General features: G+C 40.2%; 1 protein-coding gene across 7 annotated transcripts in view; it reads right to left on the reverse strand.

Annotated features, from left to right (window-relative positions):
• Positions 1–19,940, reverse strand: part of Enox2 (ecto-NOX disulfide-thiol exchanger 2) — a 279,678-nt gene that overhangs the window by 68,129 nt on the left and 191,609 nt on the right. For all 7 annotated transcript variants that reach the window (XM_075957589.1, XM_075957587.1, XM_075957588.1 and 4 more), the window contains one exon: positions 2,447–2,581. In XM_075957589.1, the coding sequence (XP_075813704.1) occupies positions 2,447–2,543 (97 nt within the window). In that variant the 5' untranslated portion in view covers positions 2,544–2,581. The remainder of the gene's footprint in view (positions 1–2,446; positions 2,582–19,940) is intronic.

Raw genomic sequence — 19,940 nt, forward strand, 5'->3', positions numbered from 1 at the left:
CCAATCTAATACACATCTATCAGTACAATCTAGTACACTCACGGTCCAATCCACCACACATCTCTCAGTCCATTTCAGTACACATCACTCAGTCCAATCCAGTACACATCTCAGTCCAATCCAGTACACATCTCTCATTCCAATCTAGTACACATCTAGGTCCAATTGAGTACACATCAGTCAGTGTAAACCAGTACACATCTCTTGGTCCAATCTAGTACACATCTCTGGGGTCAAATCCAGGACACATCTCAGTCCAATCCAGTACACATCTGTCAGTCCAATCCAGAACACATCTCTCAGTCCATTCCAGTATATATCTCAGTCCAGTACAGTACACACCTCTCAGTCCAATCCAGTACACATATCAGTCCAATCCAGTACAAATCTCTCAGTCCAAATCCAGTACATATCGCTCAATCCAATCCATGTTGGAATTTTGTCTTACCTGAGCTTGTACAAGTCAGCACTTCAGTGTATTCATGTGTGCTATTCTTCTGTCATTTCTAATAAGCACGTGGCTATCCACTACCTTTAAATCTTCCTGCCCCTGCAATGATCCCTGAGCCTTGGGCAGTTATGATATGTATATATATATGTCCCATTTAGAGATGAGCACTACATGATCCCTCACCCTCTGTACACTGAACGGTCGTGGGTCTCTTTATTAATGGCTATCTAATTTAAAAAAAAAAAGGTTTTCCAGGCAATGGTGGCACATGGTTTTAATCCCAAAACTCGGGATGCAGAGGCAGGATGATCTCTGTGAGTCTACAGAGTTAGTTCCAGACAGCCAGAGCAACACATAGAGAATCCCTATCTCAAAAAACTGAGAAACAAAAACAAAAATCTTCTCTGATGAGGGATCACGTATACACAAACTTTTGAATATGAAGGTAAGAACACAGGGTAGTTTAATACTATGCCCATTAAACAGACTAATACGGTATTATGTTCGCATTTAGGGCCTATGACTTAGCCAGACAACAGTACAAGTCATGAGTTCAGTATTGTAGAGTAGGCTTTGAATCCATCGGTTACCCTTATAACATAACTATTGCAACAGTGCGCACATCTTGCCAGGTCATTGGTTACTGTGGTTTTCAGGGTTCACAATGGGGCAAGATTGTTGAATATTTTTCTTTCCTTGCAGCATAAATACAATCTCCTGGAACTATTAAAGTTATCAAATATTAATGAAGTTTCTGGTTTGGTATCAATTTCTTATTCAGACATCTTGTTTTTCCCTGACTGACCTCTTTTGTATTTGTTTCCCAGTGGTTAGCATAATAGTACCTTTTAATTTATTTCTAATATTGTCATCAATTCCATTTTAATCCATAAAGATTGAAAATTCAGGCTGGAATTGTGAAATTGAAGGAGGAACTAATTACATGGCCCGGCAAAGGGTATCATGGTTATGCTCATGCCTATGAATTGTCTGGGCATCATGTAAAACTGCAGTTTCTGCTTCAGTAGGTCTGGGATGGGACCTCATATTTTAGGAATCAAAACTATCCTAGGACTATACAAAAACACATTTGAGCAGCAAGCATCTAGCTTGATTAGGTCTTGTTGTGCATTTATGTAGGGCCACAATTAAATAAATCTAAGGAGATTAATGTTTATGCTGTTTCAAAAGCCACCCCAGGCTCCCTGAAATGGCATTAATTAGCTCTTACTAGCCAGGAAGTCACTTTTGTGTCTACATGAACCCCTTTATATATTGTGATGTTTTTCTTCTGATTTTATTTTTTATAATAAACATTTAAAAAGCATTTGTTTACTGTTTTGTGTGCATGTAGCATGCATATGGAAGTGACGAGGACAACTTGCAAGCGTTGATTCTCTCCTTCCACCATGTGGGTTCTGGGAATCAATGTCAAGCTATCACACTTTGGGACAAAGTCATTTTCACCTTCTGAGCTATTTTACTGGTCCTTGTCTTCACACTTAGTGGAGATATAGTTAGTCCATCATGGCCACTGTTGTACACATGTGTGCTCACATGTATGTGTTTTTGTATACATATGTATAAAAAGTGTTATTTATTGCCAAAATTATTTTGGAGCCAATGTACCTACCACTTTCTCTTCTTCCCTTTAGGAATCTGGGATTTAAGATCTGTTTCATTAAGTTCTTGTTCTATGCCTATGTTTGTTTTCTGTAAGAAGTCTATAAAATTAGACAAGCTTTGTTAATACTTGCCAAAATTCTGTTGCCTTTTATTTCATTACATGTTCAATAACCGTAACCTGCATCAGATATACCCCTAGATATACACAAAGTGCCATCATACTGGCCGTCTAGCCTATACAGCTCATAGTACAAAAGTGCTCAAGGCAGAATCTAGAAAATGTCAACTTCAAAATAAGATGTGTCGAGCCATTATATTTATTACCACATGGTCAATAAAAAGAAGTACTTGTAATTAAAAATAACATACCAGGTAAAATCGGTTGTCCAGCAAGTCCCAGTGGCGCCATTCCAAGATTATTCATTGCTGTGGCCCATGCAGTTGGATCAGACACAGGCAGCGTCATTGCAGCAGAATCTACATTCAGAGTTCTAGTATTGTCAGCTGAAATGAAATGACAGGGCAAATAATTTGTTGTGTTGAGGTTCCAGTATCTAGTTTAGCTATTAGAGAAAACTGTGGCAAACACTTTACAAAAATGGTGAATGGACAAGTGGTGGATAAGGCCTCAATGCAATGCTACTTTTCTTACAAGGATTGAAATAATACAGCTTGAAGTGGCAGGAAGTCATGAAATTTGAAAACAATTTACCAGATGGCATTTTAGTGTATTTCCTTTCTACCCTTTCCCCCGTCTCTCCCAATCACAAATGTACACATCAAAGGAGATTGGAATAATTAAGAATTTTCTTATCCTTTGTCTACTAGCATATTACTTCAGCAGATTCTATTCAAACTCCTCAGAAATACAAACCAAGAAAATAAAATCATCCAAGGGCTTCTGTAGTTGGCAATAAAATATGAAAATTACATTCCTGATGAGATTTTAGGTCCTTGCAGTAGTACAATCGAAAGAGCTGAGCATATATATCATTAGCTAATAGAATATTCTGAGGGTTAGGGGAGAACCAATGAAAACACAGACAGTCCACGTGGCTCCTATCCACAAAGACTGCAAGTCTAGTTGGAGACAGATGACGATGATAATGATAATGACTGTTAGTACTAGCACCACCTCAGCCTTCCACTACTACTCATTATTGCGTGCTTACCATATGTCAACTAAAGCAGCTGGCATGCGTCATTGTCATTTAACTTTTGGGACGAAGCTATGAGGTGGGGAGGATTTATATCTGCATGTAACAAATGAGAAGTTTCTAAAGATTATCTCTTTTACCCAAGGTTGTACAAAATACATACATTTTAGTCACTATGGTCTATTTATCCCTAATGAAATAATTAAGAGCCAAGGAAATACATGAGTGGTATAGACTAGATTACTGAAGATTAAGGAATAAAGAGGTTCTGTGGTCTGAGTAGGTAGAAATTATAGAGAATGGATGTTAAAAGAGTAGTACAGAATTGTATGGAGTAAATTTTGAATGATAGCTCGCTATTAACTAGTAAAGAAAAGGAAAGGACACCCCAGAAAAGACACTGAAGTGGGTTATATATTCAAGGGCATGTGATAACTGAGTTGGGTAAGATATAGTCAATAAGTTATCTGAGCACAAAAGGGTTTCAATTTGGGAATTTTCCCCCTGATAGCTGATAGCCTCCAGGTAAAAGAAAACCACACAGCCTTTCTACTACAGCCCAATATGAACATCTGCCACTCAGACCCCTGAAGGCAACTCTGTTCTAAGTGTAGCTTATTAATGTCCATCATGTCTGTCTAAGCTGGCAACATCAGGATGGTCCTTGGCTGCGTTATTTATATTTGTGCTATTTTAGTCCTGGTGAGGACAAGTAAACGTCCAAAGACATTAGTTTTGAGATTCCAGTTTTTGTCATTCTTCTGTGTTGAATTTGCCTTCCCTCCAACAACACCCAGACACATACAGAGAGGGGGGAAGGGGGAGAGAGAAGAAGAGGACCATAAGTATCCCACATTACAGCCTGAGCTGCTGACTGCCCTGCCTGCAGGAACTCTATCTAGTCCTCACACCCATGTTCAGTGCTCTCTTATGAAGACATAACTTAAGGCTAAACATAGCTCCTCTGGAAATATTAGTAAGAAAACAAACATATATCACCGAACATCCTTTGGGTCCAGAGTTTACAGAAGCAATAATTAGGTCCAGCTGGATTTCCAATTTCCAGGCAGCAAGTGTTTAGGGGATCTCTGATTTGAGACTGCAGAATGGCTCCCAGGGAATATAGGCAGTTCCACAGGAGCTAGGTCCCAGTGTCAAAAATGCTTTTCTTTTGCCTCTTTTATTTATCCCCAGCATGGCTATGTCTTCCTGTGAAAAAGAAAAACTAACAACTTGGGAACACTTCTCAACATGGGACGTGAAATCTAATAATGGAACTTACAACACACCAACCTCTCTAAACTGAACAAATCTGGGGGCCAGGGAGAGAAGGATAATGATCTAAACTGTCAGTTTCAAAGGACAATACAGTAGTCTTCTTTTCAAAATGTCTACCAATCAAAGAGCCTGTTAAGATGTTCGAGAGCACAGTTCCTGGAAAAACTTGTTTATAAGGACAGATAAGGACCCTGTGGAACTAGTAGCATTATTTTGCCACAATGACTGTCATTCCTAAATTCCCGTGTGTGTTTTAAATGTTCTTCTCATCTCCCTCACTTCTCGGAGCACCTAAGCCCCACCTTGTCAAATCTTACTCATTTTCCATGGGTTATCTTAAATACCGCAACCTTTCCTGTGAAGCTGCTTCACTGGAATGAATTATTCCTTCCTATGTGTTCTCATTACATTTTACCTTGTATGTGATTTTTATATGTTTGCTTATTCTTAGAATCCTCCTCCTCAAATCCAGTTTTTGGTGAGTCTTGCTATACAGCAGGTTCTGAGCTAGCGACTAGGATACAGAGATGAACAAAACCTGGTTACTGGAAGAGCTTGCAGTACAGTGGGAGGAACAGATACACAAAGAACCAAATATCAATTATTGCATTAAGCATTACAATGAGTAGAGTGCTATGGACTCCAGGAGAATAGTTAATGCTACAGGAATGGGTTTAGGTATACGTATCTGGAGCTGGGAAGGACGGAGATGAGTTGCCAGAGAAACTTTTGCTGGAAAAGATCATTTCAATGTGTCCTTAAGAAAGGCTATGATTTTCTTCCAGATAATGAATTGGAAGATCATCAGGTTAGAAAAGCGTAGGAATCAAGAACTGAATATTTACTACTGATTGTCTTGAATTATAGCTCTTGGCTATACTTCTATCTTCTAGCTAGTCACTCCTTTAGGTCAGAGATGGGGTTTAAGAGATAAGGGATCTTTTTAATAATGTTTTTGAGACAGAGTCTCGTTACATTGCCCTGGCTTGTTTGGAGCTGATAGAGATTTGTCTGCTTTTGTCTTGTAAGTACTGGGTTACAGGTGCGTGGCAGCCAATTCTCAATAGCAACTAAATATATGTAGGAATTTGCTTAGAGTTACAACCAGAGATAGAGCTATGCAACTAATAATTTAGTCTGATCTTATTACCTATAACCATGTGCCTATATCAGCACAATCATTTATGTAAGCAAGATTGCAAAAGTTTTCATTCAAAGACAAATTTTAGGTGATCTTTTGCTTCCCAGCTATCCAGATTAATGGTTCACATTAACAAAGCATGCTATGCTAAATATATCTGTAGAATTATCACTAAGTGGTGGAAAAGTTGAGCTTTAGTCTAATTCTCTTTCAAGCCTAATATGGATATCTGGAAATTTCTTTAAGTATCTTATCAAATTAGTCTCACATCACAGAGGAGGATGCTGCCATTTTCTCTGACTCCTATAATTTACTATTAGCACCCAAGAAGAACAGAAAGGGCTAGAGGTGGCTCACTGTCTAAGAGTGCTTAGCATGCAATTTTGAGAACAAAAGTTCAGATCCCAGCACATACATAACATCTGAGTACCCCTATATCTTCAGTTCTAAAGTGGGTGGAAAGGAAGGGGTTACTGGTTTTTGCTGAATTCCAGCCTAAGATGACACAATTCCCAAGTCCATGGAGACACCCTGCTTCAAAACAACTGGCAGAGAATGACAGAAGAGGAAAAACGTGGCTCTCTCCTGGCTTCTATGCATGTGCACAGGCAAATATACTTGCATACATATGTGCACATATGTACATACACACATGCGCGCGCGCGCGCACACACACACACACACACACACACACACACACACACACAAATTGTCTCCAAAAAGAAAAGAAAGGAATATTCACATCACAGAGGGGGATGTCGCTCTGTTTCCTCTGACTCCTATAAATTACTAGTAGCAGCCAAGAATACTCAGAAAGGCTAGAGAGAAGGCAAATGCCAGTGATGCAAAAATGCTCTTCAAAATATCTTCCCTAGTTCTACTTTGCTGTGTGACAACTCCTCAAGATCAGAAGTTACAGAGTAGTTGTTCATAAGTGCCTTCGGGGTGACTGGATTGAAGATACAGCACTTTGGAATAAGAGCGTGTAAGTATCAAAGGAATGAAAGCTTTTGAAGTGATTGCCCACTCTAACTTGATGTCTCTCTAGAACTAACAAGTCAGTGTCTGTTTATGAACCACTGATTACCCAATTCTGTAAAAGTTATTTAAAAATGAAGATTACACATTCTATCATACAGGAGTTTATGGCTATAAATGTTTCTCTTTTTTTCTTTTGGAATAAGTAGAATATGTTGGTACCATCTCTTTATGTATATTCTTTTTTTTTGAGATAGGGTTTCTCTATAAAATAGTTCTGGCTGTCTTGGAACTAGCTCGTATAGACCAGGCTGGCCAAGAAGTCACAGAAATCCACCTGCCTCTGCCTCCTGAGTGCTGGGATTAAAGGTGTGTGCCACCACCGCCCAGCTCAGCTATATTTTTATTCAGATAAAAACTTTCTTGGCAATTTATTCTTCTCCAATACTTTTTTTTAAAAAAAATAATAGTATTTATTTATCTTGTGTTTGTGTGTGGAAAAGCACATGCCATGCATTCATGGAGGTCAGAGTATGACTTGTGGAAGTTGGTCAGTGGACATAAATCTCATTTACTTTTGTTACTTCTACCAATAAATCTACTTTTAAATAAGAGAACTCTGCAATGTTCAATGTGAGGATTACCTGCATTGTTTACTTAACAGGTCTAAAGATATCCAAAATCTTTTTATACTGTGTGATTCTGGCCTGTGGACTTAGCTCTCTAGTCTGCACAGGGAAAATAGTACAAAACAGAGGAGACCCCAGATAATCGAACCATACCAGTACTTATAAAAATGACAAATAATATAACAGAAACCATAATAGGCCTAAGTATAAAACAAATTCTAATTGCTCTTAATAAAAACCTGGAGTCAGATATTAGGGGGTAAAAGCTAACAGATCGTTGAAGCAGTGCAGCCAGCCACTGGAGAGACATTTTACCTCTACTGAATCCTCAGACCAAAAGGGCTGACTGTCCTCAGACTGACTCCTCAGACTGCACTGCTCTCCTGTCTCCTCCCATCTTACATTCCTTTCTCTGCCCAGCCTTCTCAGTATCACTCCTGTCTCCGTCTCCCTAGTGTTGGGATTAAAGGCCCGTGATCCCAAGTGCTGGGATCACCTTTGTGTGAGCTCTGTTTCTCTTTTAGACTGATTCAATTTCATGTAACAGAGATCCATCTGCCTCTGTCTCCTGAGTCCTGGGATGAAAGGCCGCTCCCTGGCCTCCAGGGGCTTAGCGCTGCACTCTGATCTTCAGACAAAGTTTATTTGTTAAAACACAAACAAAATATCACCACACCTAACACTTTGATCATGCTTAGTATGTCAGGCATTGTTCTGACGTTTTATAAAAAAGTATATTAATTTAAAACTCAAAGCAACTCTATGAAAGAACTTTTCATTATCCCATTGTATTGATGAATTAATAGGAAGAGAGGCTAGACAGTGAGCTTTCAGTGGAACTGGAATACAAACTTACACAGCCTGACTCCACTAGCTCTGCTCTTACCTACTAAACTATACTAAGCCAGGATAGTCAAAGAAATTATACACAATTTGAGGTTGGACAATTCGGTATAACTCACATCTTCTATTCTAGTGGTTCTCAATGAAAGCTTGACAATATCTGGAGACATTTTTGTTTGTACCATTTGGGGTCAGGAAGTTGCTACTGAGATCTGTCTAGTGAGTGGATAGAGGCAGAGAAGCTGAGAATCATCTTTTGTCTTTTGGGACAGTCTGCTAAAGTTAAGAATTATCTGGCTCCAAATGTCTATTGCATCGACTTTGAGAGACTTTTCTCTATGGCAGCTATTTTGTATGTTCCTTAAAAAATATGTATTTATTATTTGTGGTAGACATGGCAGACTCACAGATGTATGCCACCTCATCTAGCACCATTGTTCCAGGCAAGCTCCAGGGATTGAACAAGGGTCATTACTGAACTTGGGTCACTCTGCTTGCTTGTGTGGTAAGCATATTTACCCACTGAGCCATCCCCATAGTTCACAATTTTGTGGTTTCTTAATGAAGAGTGGTCCATACTCCTGGTTTCTTTGCAACCCTGAATCATCTATCACTTGCACAGTCAATCCCATGTCCACAGTTCTTGCCCTACTCTCTCATGCTACTATACAATAAATACTAAATCTAGTCTGGTTGGACACCCAGGAATCTATTAAAGTGTTTGTCCGTTTCTCTGTGATACATCAAAGAAATCATTACTGTGGTGGCGGTGGGAACAGGCATTATGGATGGCTGATAGACTGCTGTTTAGAGAGTGGTACTGGAAATAGCATTAGGAATCCCACTATGATGAAAGGAAGCGAGAGAAACTTTAGAAAATGTTTGCATAGAACACAGAGGAAACCTCCATTTTTTGGCACATCACACAGATCCCTGTACATAATAGGCACACAGAAATATTTCCTTTGATAGATTATGGTGTAAGGATAGGATTGTGTATCCCAGCACTGAATAACATTGTGCTTTCAGTTCTTTGGCTAATAGAAAGGAAGCAGCAGAATAAATCATGTTTTCGAATTGCATTAAGCCTAAGGCTCAAGGTTTTATCTTCTGCTTGGTATTTATTGCTCATGAAGCAATATATTGTGCTTTGCAAGTGTTATTTTGAGTCCTTGTTCATTTTCTTTGAAAATTACCAATCCATCATTGTTTGTGAACAATGCACCGAAGCCCCAGGTACCTATTCTCCTGTTGCAGATGTCACTGGCAGTGACGCCACAGCTTGCATCATGGTTATGCAGGTTGAAAGAGCTGACAATAAATTCTGTAAGGCAAAGCTCTGAGACAGCAAAGACAGATGACGCTATTAGACAACTAGGGGCTTTGACTCCCTGTGAGTATTATCTAGGATGGATCAAAGAGCCACTCGAGAGAACTAGGATGTCACAACTTATTCTTACTAGAAAGGGAAGGGGAGAGGAGGGGAATGAGAGGGAGGGGATGAGGAGGGAAGGGAGAGGAGGGGAATGAGAGGGAGGGGATGAGGAGGGAAGGGAGAGGAGGGGAATGAGAGGGAGGGGATGAGGAGGGAAGGGAGAGGAGGGGAATGAGAGGGAGGGGATGAGGAGGGAAGGGAGAGGAGGGGAATGAGAGGGAGGGGATGAGGAGGGAAGGGAGAGGAGGGGAATGAGAGGGAGGGGATGAGGAAAGAAAAAGGGGGGGGAGAAAAGGGTCTTTTTTGTTGAGCAAAGGGTCTTAATGTTAGTCTCTACAGTAAGTAACCATTCTCACATCGGTTGTGAGTGGAGCAGGATGGTGAGAGATAGGATAATTCTTAAAACATACAGATAAGAACTTTAGGCTATAAGGTACTTCCACAAACTAAACAGCATCTCAGTGATTCAATATTCTTATGAACAAGCAGGATAGTCCTAGAGATAGTATTGGAACAGTTATGAGAGCAGGTTTTAAACTAATTCTATTAGACATGCACAGAATAAAGCCAGCCAAAATTCCAGCATAAATGGGACAAGAGTTCAGGAAGTCCTGCCCACAGTTAAGGAGATATTGGAGGCTGATGGCTTCTTGGGGAGGGTCAGTTTTCTTCAGGGATGCAGCCCCTGATAGGTTGTCCACATGCCAGTGGATGGGGGCCCTATATCCATGTACGTACTGGCAACACTAACTGGACTCAGTGGCATAAGAAAGCAGAGTGCATGTGGTTGGGAGGTAGAAGTGGTGGGGGATATTGAAAGATTTGAAAAAGAGGGAAGGGGTTGGGTTTGAGCAAAACTCATATTTGTATGCAAGTGCTCCGGCAACAGTTATAGTGAGAGTAGGGTGGTGGTAGTAAGGAAACAGGCCACAGGTTTTGGCCCACACCCAGTTGGGAATTCATAGCCTATACGCTGTATCTATGAAGACAACACAGTGGAGTGGAAGCAACAGACCTTGGAGGCAGACAGAATCAAATATTCTAAACATAGTTCTGATATTTATTACTTGTGTGAATTTACAGATTGATAAATTTTTTAATCAGGTTATCCACCTATAGCTGAACATACTGATAATCTTTCGGGTACAAAGACAATGGCAATTATTCAGTCACCGTCCCTCCCATTTTCAAATGTGTGTATGGTTTGTGTGCCTATATGTACATGTTTTGCATGTGTGTGTGTAAATGCGTGTGGATATGCATACTTGTGTGTGCGCGTGTGGATGCCCAATGGTGGTGTTGGAAATCATCTTCTTCATTCAGGCAGGGTCTCTCAGTCAAACCTAGAACTTGCTGATAGATGATTTTTGCTAATCAGCTATCCCTGTCTCTATCTCCTGACTATTCTTGCTAGTAAGCTTGCTTGGTTTGCATATCTGTGGCTGGAGTTATAGGTGGATCACAATGCCCACTATACCATTGCAGCAGTTATATGGGACATGAGGATCTGAATTTTGGTTCCCATGTTTATGAAGAAAGTGTATTAACCACTGAGCAATCCTCCAGCCCCAATGATAATTATTTTGATTTCTAATATTGAATAAGGGGTAATTGTGCAAAAATAGCTTTATAGCTAATGATTTTTTAAAGTAGAAATGCTTTAATAAAGAAAAAAATGTATTTCTGGCCCTCTGCTCATTACATATTATTCTCAAGGACCAAATAACACAGGTAATATTTATCAATTATGCCAATTTTACAGATAAGGAAAACAAAATACAAATAAGTTAGGAAATTGCCTAGGTCAGCACATATATATATAATTCTGCAGGTGAAATTCCATCTTGGGAAAGTATGCTTCCAGAGCATACACGTTTCAACACTGAGCTTTACACTACCACTAAGAATGCCGAGTCCAATGCTTGGAACAGAACACATGGGACTGTGAGCTAAATGTGAAGATTTCTAGGGTCCACTGCTGAGATTTTCATCTTGGTGGTGATGGAGAATCTGCCTTGTGATTAAGTAGCCTAGGTAACTCTTCCTGAGAAACACAGAGTTTAATTTTTTTCATCTAATAATGAGACTGAAAATCATTTTTTCCATAGTGCTGTGCTGAAAATAACATGAGTAGTTAGTATGTGTTGGCCATACCTGACTCTATGCTTCTACATTAAAAGTAGAATGCTGAACAAATGGGGTTATTTTCTATTCTTCAGTTGGTTGTCTCTGAGACTATATTGTTGATTTGCTGGGCAAGGCCACTAACCATAGGGCCATGGTCTAGGTCAGGGAGGTGGGACCTTAGCCATGATAACTATAAACAAGTGTAGTGTTAAATCCTAGTGATAATGGGAACTTTGGCTTGAGAACTAGCTGCCTCAGCAGTGTCGTTCTCAACTATGAAGGGCAATGCTATATATACACAAACAGCCACGGGAGGCAGTGACTAATGGTAGGATTTGTGTTGGGCCAGCAGCTCTGGCTCCTTCTGAACTTCTTTTTCCCCTTTCCCTCCACAAACAGCAGAAACGGAATTTCTAAACTTTACTCCCATTTGACAAATAATCTGAAAGCGATAGCCTTTGCTGTTCAGATGTTCACATCACTCTTATCACCTTTCATGTGTCAAAATAACTCATTTTGTTTCTCTGAAAACTAATACCTTTCATCAGCTATCAACATGCAATTGGCCAGGGCAACTAGAAAACTCTTAACCCTGTATTGTTTGGGGGATCTCCTGACATCCCTGACCAATTAATTACTCAAGGAGGAATACCCATACCTGACTCTAGGCTATTGGCCTTCGGTATCATGCCAGATTTTGATAGTAAGACCCTACTGCTGGAGACACCACATAATTTGGTTACAGGATGTAAAGATCAAGCTCAAACTGACGGGAAAGCTTCCTCTTTACCGGCCAGCTTTCACAGTACCATAAGGTGCTATGTAAGCTGCTGTAGGAGAAGGGTCGTCAATAACCGTATCTAGTTGTCAACACTGGGAGATAAAATGACCAGCTTAGTGAGATATGCCCAAGGGTGCAATAGTGGCATGAATGCTATGTGGTGAGGACCTCTTCACAGGAGGAAACACATGCCTGGTACTATAAATCTGGCCAACAACCCAAGCTTAGGGAACTCTTAGGCGTATTGCTATTAGTTTGTAACGTGCACTTAATATCAAACTGCCCTCTAAATAAGTATCTCTATATCTAAAGATTAATTTAGCTAAAAAGACTTCATCAGAGCCGGGCGGTGGTGGCACACGCCTTTAATCCCAGCACTCGGGAGGCAGAGGCAGGCGGATCTCTGTGAGTTCGAGACCAGCCTGGTCTACAAGAGCTAGTTCCAAGACAGGCTCCAAAACCACTGAGAAACCCTGTCTCGAAAAACCAAAAAAAAAAAAAAGACTTCATCAGTGAAGTTTCTTTGTGCACTGGACAATGATCAAATTGCAGATAATGTCAGTGGAAGGATCAGCTACAAATGAGACAGCTATACCATACCTCCTTCCCAAGGCGTAGACACTAACACAGAAAAGAGAAACGAAAGATCATAGGAGATGGAGGTCAGGGAAGACTGCAGTGAAATAGTGTCTTCTGGATAGGATAGGAAACCTGCACCCATGAGCTCATAGTAGCTGTGGGTTGCCTGTCCAAAACAGGTACCAAGGGAAGCCAGTCAACATTATAATATGGACAGGGGAGGGTTTCAAGAGCCTGGGGCTACTTTAAACTATTCATAGTTTAAAGCTTCTAGGGGAGACAGTTTGTTTTCTTTTAGGGGTATGCTCACTTGTAGGATCATTATTATCCAGTGGACGGCCCCAAACCCATGCCTATATATAAGGGAAGTACAAATTGTACACAGTGGCCTGTATATATATATATAAATAAAAGGATATGAAGTCAGGAGGGGATATATGGGATTGAGGGGTGACGACTCTGGGGAATTAGAAGGAGTAGTGAGGGGTAACTATATCTGAAATACTTTGTCTATGTATGTATCAAATTACAGAAGAATGAATTTAAAAAGTAAAAGAGATCTCTCAATCCTTAATACAGTAGGACCCTGATTGAAGAAAACTCCGGCTATAACAGCGATTACGATTAGTCTTTGGATTACAATTGAATTCTAATCCTGACCTACTGCTAATTAGCTGTGTAAGGCTTGGGAAGTAAGTTACAGTCTCTGCACTTTATTATAAGTTGAAAAATGAGGACGACAGTGGTACTTGTCTCATAGAGGGGGAGTGAAAATGAAAGAAGAAAATATGTGAAAAGGTGTGCCGTAGTATTCAGCTCAATAAGGTGGTTGCAGAATATGAGTGATTACTAATGTAGTAACAGTTGTGAGCTTGGCCTTTGCTATCTTATGAAAAATGGGTGTCAGAGGTGAGGAGAGGAAGATTATTTTGATTCCTTCATGGCAAAGCGACACGAAGGAACCACTCATCAATAACACTAGGGAATATGGTTACAACAGCAACATCAACAAAAGAACAGGACGGCTTCTCTTTTTGTCTTTATACTGCCCAAGAACAAGACTAACTTAAATTTTCCCATCCTACTGATGCATTTTAATTTATTATTTATTTTAACTCTAGGAACTATTATTAATATTGTGTGTGAGAGGTATGGAGGTGCACGTGTATCGACAGCAGAGTATAACTTTGTGGAGTTGGTTTTCTCTTCATTTGGGTTCTGGGGATGAAGCTCAGTTCATCAGGCTGGTGCAGTGAGTGCTTTACATGCTGGGCTGCCTTAATAGTCCCAGCTGACACATTTCAGAAAAGTGCTACTTATCCTGTGAACACTTTCCAGTGTTGCCTTCTACTCCAGCTTACACCCCAACCTCACCAGAATAATTTCCAAAGCTTTTTTATTCCTCAAAAAATTTGGGTAGCATTTGTAGCCACACTTTCTTTTCTGACCCTGCATCTTAATTATCCATGACAATGCTTGGAAGAGTGCTGGCAAGGACTGTTCTTTATTTCCAACTTTCTAACAAAGCTAAGGGGAGGTTAAGGGCGGAACCGTGACCTCCGTGACAGCTGGGCAGAGGAAGCCCATTGTATTAGTCTACTTTAGGAACAATTTGTATGCAAGGAAATTTCATTGTTAGTTTGTTAGTGTATGACCCTGAGACAGCTATACTAATTGTTCCCTTCCTGAAAACTATTTTATATGTTTTTAATATTTTAATGCAGCAACAGCAGTTCAAACAGCAAAGGATGCGAGTTATTAACTTTCTTACTTTCTTTGTACGCATTTCTAAAGTTAACTCCAAATTTCTTCCTGAGTGAATCTCTAGGCCAATAGTGTCATCATTTTTAAATCTCTCTCTCTCTCTCTCTCTCTCTCTCTCTCTCTCTCTCTCTCTCTCTCTCTCTCTCTTTAATGGCATCAATGTGGAGGAGACATAAGGTATTAAAAAATACAAGGCATCTAATTTGGCAATGAACTCCGGAGCAAACCTTATAGAGACTGGTAGAGTAAATCTGATTCCAAACTGACAACAAAGCGTGAATTCCCTGTAAATGATGACTCGGAAAGAAAATCAGCCTGGGAGCATTTCTTATCCACTTATTTCCACCTGGAAGAAAAGCCGTAATTTCTGACAGTTCATGCTCTCGTGTTGCCTAGATTGGCCAGAGAGAAACCAACCCAGAATGAAAATAGACAAGCCCATCCACTTACTGCATTCTCTATCAGGTCCAAGACCAAGAAAAGCCACCAGATTTTAGGAAACAATGTATTAATTTATGGTTACAGTTAAGGCATTCAACTTCCAATCCCCAAAGGACCATGCAACTGTTCTTATCTCACGGAAGCTAGAAGTTCATTGTGAGAAAAAAGAGAAAGTAAGAGGCAGGGCCATGTAAATACTCAGACTGTTCTGGGAAATCATACTGTCCATACATATCAGCACTTCTGAGAATCTGCCTGGTATGTTACTGGGGACACTGCCAGAGTAAACCGGCCAAGCTTTTTATCAACATGCATCTCGTTTTCAGGAGCAGTAAATCTATTTCTGGGTATCAAAGCCTAGTTTCTACTGCCTCACATTGTCTTTTTCTGTTTTTTATTATCTATTCTGTGGTATGTGAACATAATTATTTAGATCACGTCTACTTCCACTCTCTCCAACTCATTTCAGTATCTCCTGTATAGCCTCCTCCTAACTTTAGGTTTGTTTTTACTTTCTTAAAAGACAAAATAAAACCCACTGAGTACAACTGGTGCTGAATTCTAGCTTTTAATCAAAGACTGAGCAGTTACAAAAGAAAATTTAGAATATATACATATATATACACACACATATATATATGTATATATTATAAAAAATGTTGTGAAAACTGCACCCAACATGTGGTTTAAGAAAAAAATGACTAGGATTTTGTGTTAATCATTCCTTGCTGATCTTCACAGTTCTACTATGTGTCTCAAATGTATAACTTCAAAAATATCTTAATTTCAAAAAATTTCTTTAGTTGTCAAGAGCTTACAGCTTCTCTTAGGGTTTCTATTGCTTTAAATAAAGACCATGGTGAAAAGCAACTTGGGGAGGAAGGGGTTTATTTCAGTTTACAGGTCCACTGTCAATGGAAGTCAGGGCAGGAACTTGAGCAGAGCAGGAACCTGGAGACAGGAACTCTAGCACAAGTCACGGGGAAGTGTGGCTTACTAGAATGGCTTGCTAAGTCTGCTTATAGCACCCAGAAAACCGGTCTTGGGTGGCACCACCTATAGAGAGCTGGGCCCTCCCACATCAATCATCAAACAAGAAAATGCACCCGGGCTTGCTCACAGGCCAATTTAATGGGAGAATTTTCTCTACTGAGCCTCCCTCTCCCCAGATGACTAACTAGCCTGTGTCAAACTGACATAAAACTAGCCAGCACAGTTAGTTGTTCTGCTCTCACGCTCTGCCTACTTCTTCACTCTCCAACCTTCCTTTCTTAGCTACATCAGTAGTTTGTGATCTAGGAACAAACATAAGTGCCAAAGATATCATTTAGCAGCAAATCCACATGTGAAGGCACTAATTCCCCAGTAATGTGGCTACTTTCCCTTTGCTTTTAAAGTGAATCCCTGCAGGGCCTGAATTCCTTTACCCAGAATTTCAGTGCAGATTTGGAAACACAGAGGAAGCAGTGGACTGGATCGCAGGGCGACAAGGCAGTGTACCTTGCCTACCATGCGTGCCTCAGAGGTCTGGCGGCAGAAGACAATGCTATTTACTAGCTATATAACCTTGAGACAACTCATTTGTCTGTGTCTCTGGGCCTGGGTTTTATTTTATTTTTTTTTTTGCATCATAAAAGCACCGGCAACATTGAAAACAATCTTACAGGGTTGTTGAGATAGTTAAACAAGAGTTGTCAACTGTAAATAGACTTGGAAAGCTGTGATATACCGTGGGAATGTTAGATGTTAGTTGTGCTGTTGCTATTGATGGCATATTATCAATTCTATTAAAGTCAGGGTGAAAGGCTATACAGAGGTAAAAGGCTATACTGGAATTTTATGAGCACGGGCAATCGGTAGGTTATTTTTCATGGGCTTTTTAGCAAAACTGGCACAACATGGACAAAATTAAAATTTCTTCTCCAGTGCTGTGTTCCCGGTCTGTGTGGAAATTTTCCATCTTCATATTTCCTACAGTCCCTACTATACCTGCTCAGTCTCTGTGTGTGAAAGTTGTGTTGGCTCTGGTCTTCATTAGTACTAGGACAAAAGGTAATTGCACCTTGCAAGTATGTAAGCCTTTTCTCATTGTAATCATTTCTCATAGGACAGTGCTGCTATCTCAAACAAATGAATATAAGATGTGTTTATCACTTGATCACTTTGTGCCCAAGGAACCTTTGCAACTCCTAACTTTTGCCAGTGGGATACGGATATAGCCATTTGCACAACATTTCCAATTTGCTTTAAAAAGAAGGGTGTCTCCAGGAAGATCTATGAGAAAGAGAGCAAGCAGTGGTAAGCTTCTGCAAAAGGCATAATCAAATCTGTAAATGGGCAGAAACACACATAAGAGACACTCCATAAAACTGCGGGCAATTATTTCTATGAACAGACATAAGTTTCAAACAATTCCCCACAGCTGCCTTAGGTGTGGAAGGAAGAGATTCGGACAACTGAGAAGAACTATTGATCATAGTTTTGAACATGGAGCTAGGCTACCTGCTTTGGTGCCCAGAGTGGGTGAGAGAGGATGAACTCTGGTCATGTACCCACACGTGTTTCCCAGCCCTGGGGCCAGACAGCCACATGCCCATCTGCTGCGGAGAAAAGAAAAACCAAAACAGACAGGGCTTAAGCAAACAGGACAGGCTGTTTGACCTCAGAGGTTGTCAGCTTCTTGCCCTCCGCCTAACAGCTGACGCCTGGAACAAACAGGCCCACAAAGGAGCCAGCATTGGGGTTCCAGCTGAAGGACAGCTGCAGTTATGGCAACAAATGCCCAGGAATGAGTTAGCACAGTCAAAGGGGTTAATGAGACAGCCAAGGGCTTTTATACAAATGCATAGGAAAAGAAGTGCGATGTAGCCAGAATGGGGTCCATTAATAAAGCCCAGTGATAACATCTACCACAATGCTTAAACTGGACTTTGCTGCTTAACCTGCTTTTCTAAATCCGTCCTCTGTGGTTAAGCTGTTCATTGAGAAATAAGGCTTTAAAAAAGGGAATAAAAACAATATTTTAGCATGTACATAAAAGGAGTAAATAGGATAAGCAAAGGATAAATATCAGATTTCCAAACAAAGAAAGGAAGAGAAACAAAAGACACATATACAACTATGTTCAGAGTATGTTCAAACAGCTTGTCATTGCTAACAGTCACATGAGAATAAATTCCTCTTCTCCATGTGTAGCCCATGCTGCATTATTACAAGGCATTAGATTCAATCTGAGTACTAACGATAATGGGTGGTCGTGTAGCTAAACATGGCCCCCAATTACTACTGAGTGCCCTCTCCTTTTGTGCCTACAAAACAACTGTCATCAATATTCTCTCATAGAATGTTTTCTTATCAGCACTGTGTCCTCAAAGCATCCCTGGAAAGCAGATCGATATTGATGAGCTTTGCTGAGGAAAACAGAAAGATATGGAGAATTTAAGTGAAAATGAAAAGAGATGGCATCAGCATCCCAAAACAGGATTTGGGTTATGAAGAGAGCCGACATATGGGCTTTGGGGCTGTAATTTCGAGAGGGCATAATTTAGGGAATGCAATGAGTGCTGGTTTTCAGTCCCCTCTCAACTCCAGTGAAAAGCACATAATCCTTAACCACCACACTTGGCAAAATTGTATTATAGCTTGTAGCACAGAACTGTGGAGTGTGTTTTTACTTCTGAAGAGTACAGTGTAACCTCAGAGGTAAACTTTTACTTCTAAGAACAGAATGGTACATCTGAGTTCTGAATCCAGTGTAATCCATTTGGATTGTGTTCCCTAGTTAGAAATAAACTAACGTATACTTATCGAGCCTTTCGACTGCTGCTTTCTAATGGCTGAGACAGGAAAAACAGGAGCCTCTCAGAAGAAAGAAATCCTTCCATAAGCAAACTTATAAGGAAGGAGTAGGCAAATTCTTGCACAAAATCAAGGCCAAACAAGACTCCATAAAAGGCCTAAGTAGATTTTTATGGGGGTATAAATGACAAGACACTACATTAATGCTTCTTGTAGAACTTGAACTGATGAATATATTGGACACATACATCAGAGAACATGGAATTATAACAGGGTTGGCCAAAGGAGTTGAGCTGCAAAGACTAACCCTCTGTTAAATTGGGAAGACAGATGAAGGTTAAGGGGAACCAGGATGGAGGTGTCTGGCATTATCTGAATGTGATTATATCTTTTCTGAGTCAAACTCCACAGATAGGTCTTGTTTTCCCAGGGGCATCACGTCTTAGAGACAAGCAAGCTTAGAAGTCATTTGGTAAGAAATATCTCTTAACTCTGACATGAGCAGCTAGGTGGAAAGGATGAGCAGACATTTGCTTCGGGAGCAAAAGGTGCTGAGCTCAATGCCCATAATCTCCTGGAGATTATGGTATATTATATACACACATGAAATCACTGCAGCTGCTTGCTATTTCCAAGGGGTTAGAGTCCACAGCCTTTTGTATCTTGAAATCTGTTTTGAATACAATTCAGACAGGGAGGTTTTGGCCAAGCATGCAGGGACTAACCTTCAAGCACAATAGAATACTAGGTGAGCACCCTGACCTTTGCAATAAAATTAATTTGATGCTTATAATCTAACCTAGAGTCCCTAGTCTTTATTCACATGACAGAGTCACAAGGCAATTTAGGAGCGATTATTAAAGTCCAGTTAAGCTCATCAGAGGGAGAATTGAGGTTGATGTATTTCAGGAT

Source organism: Microtus pennsylvanicus, chromosome X (assembly GCF_037038515.1).
Source record: "Microtus pennsylvanicus isolate mMicPen1 chromosome X, mMicPen1.hap1, whole genome shotgun sequence".
Taxonomy (NCBI): Eukaryota; Metazoa; Chordata; class Mammalia; order Rodentia; family Cricetidae; genus Microtus; species Microtus pennsylvanicus.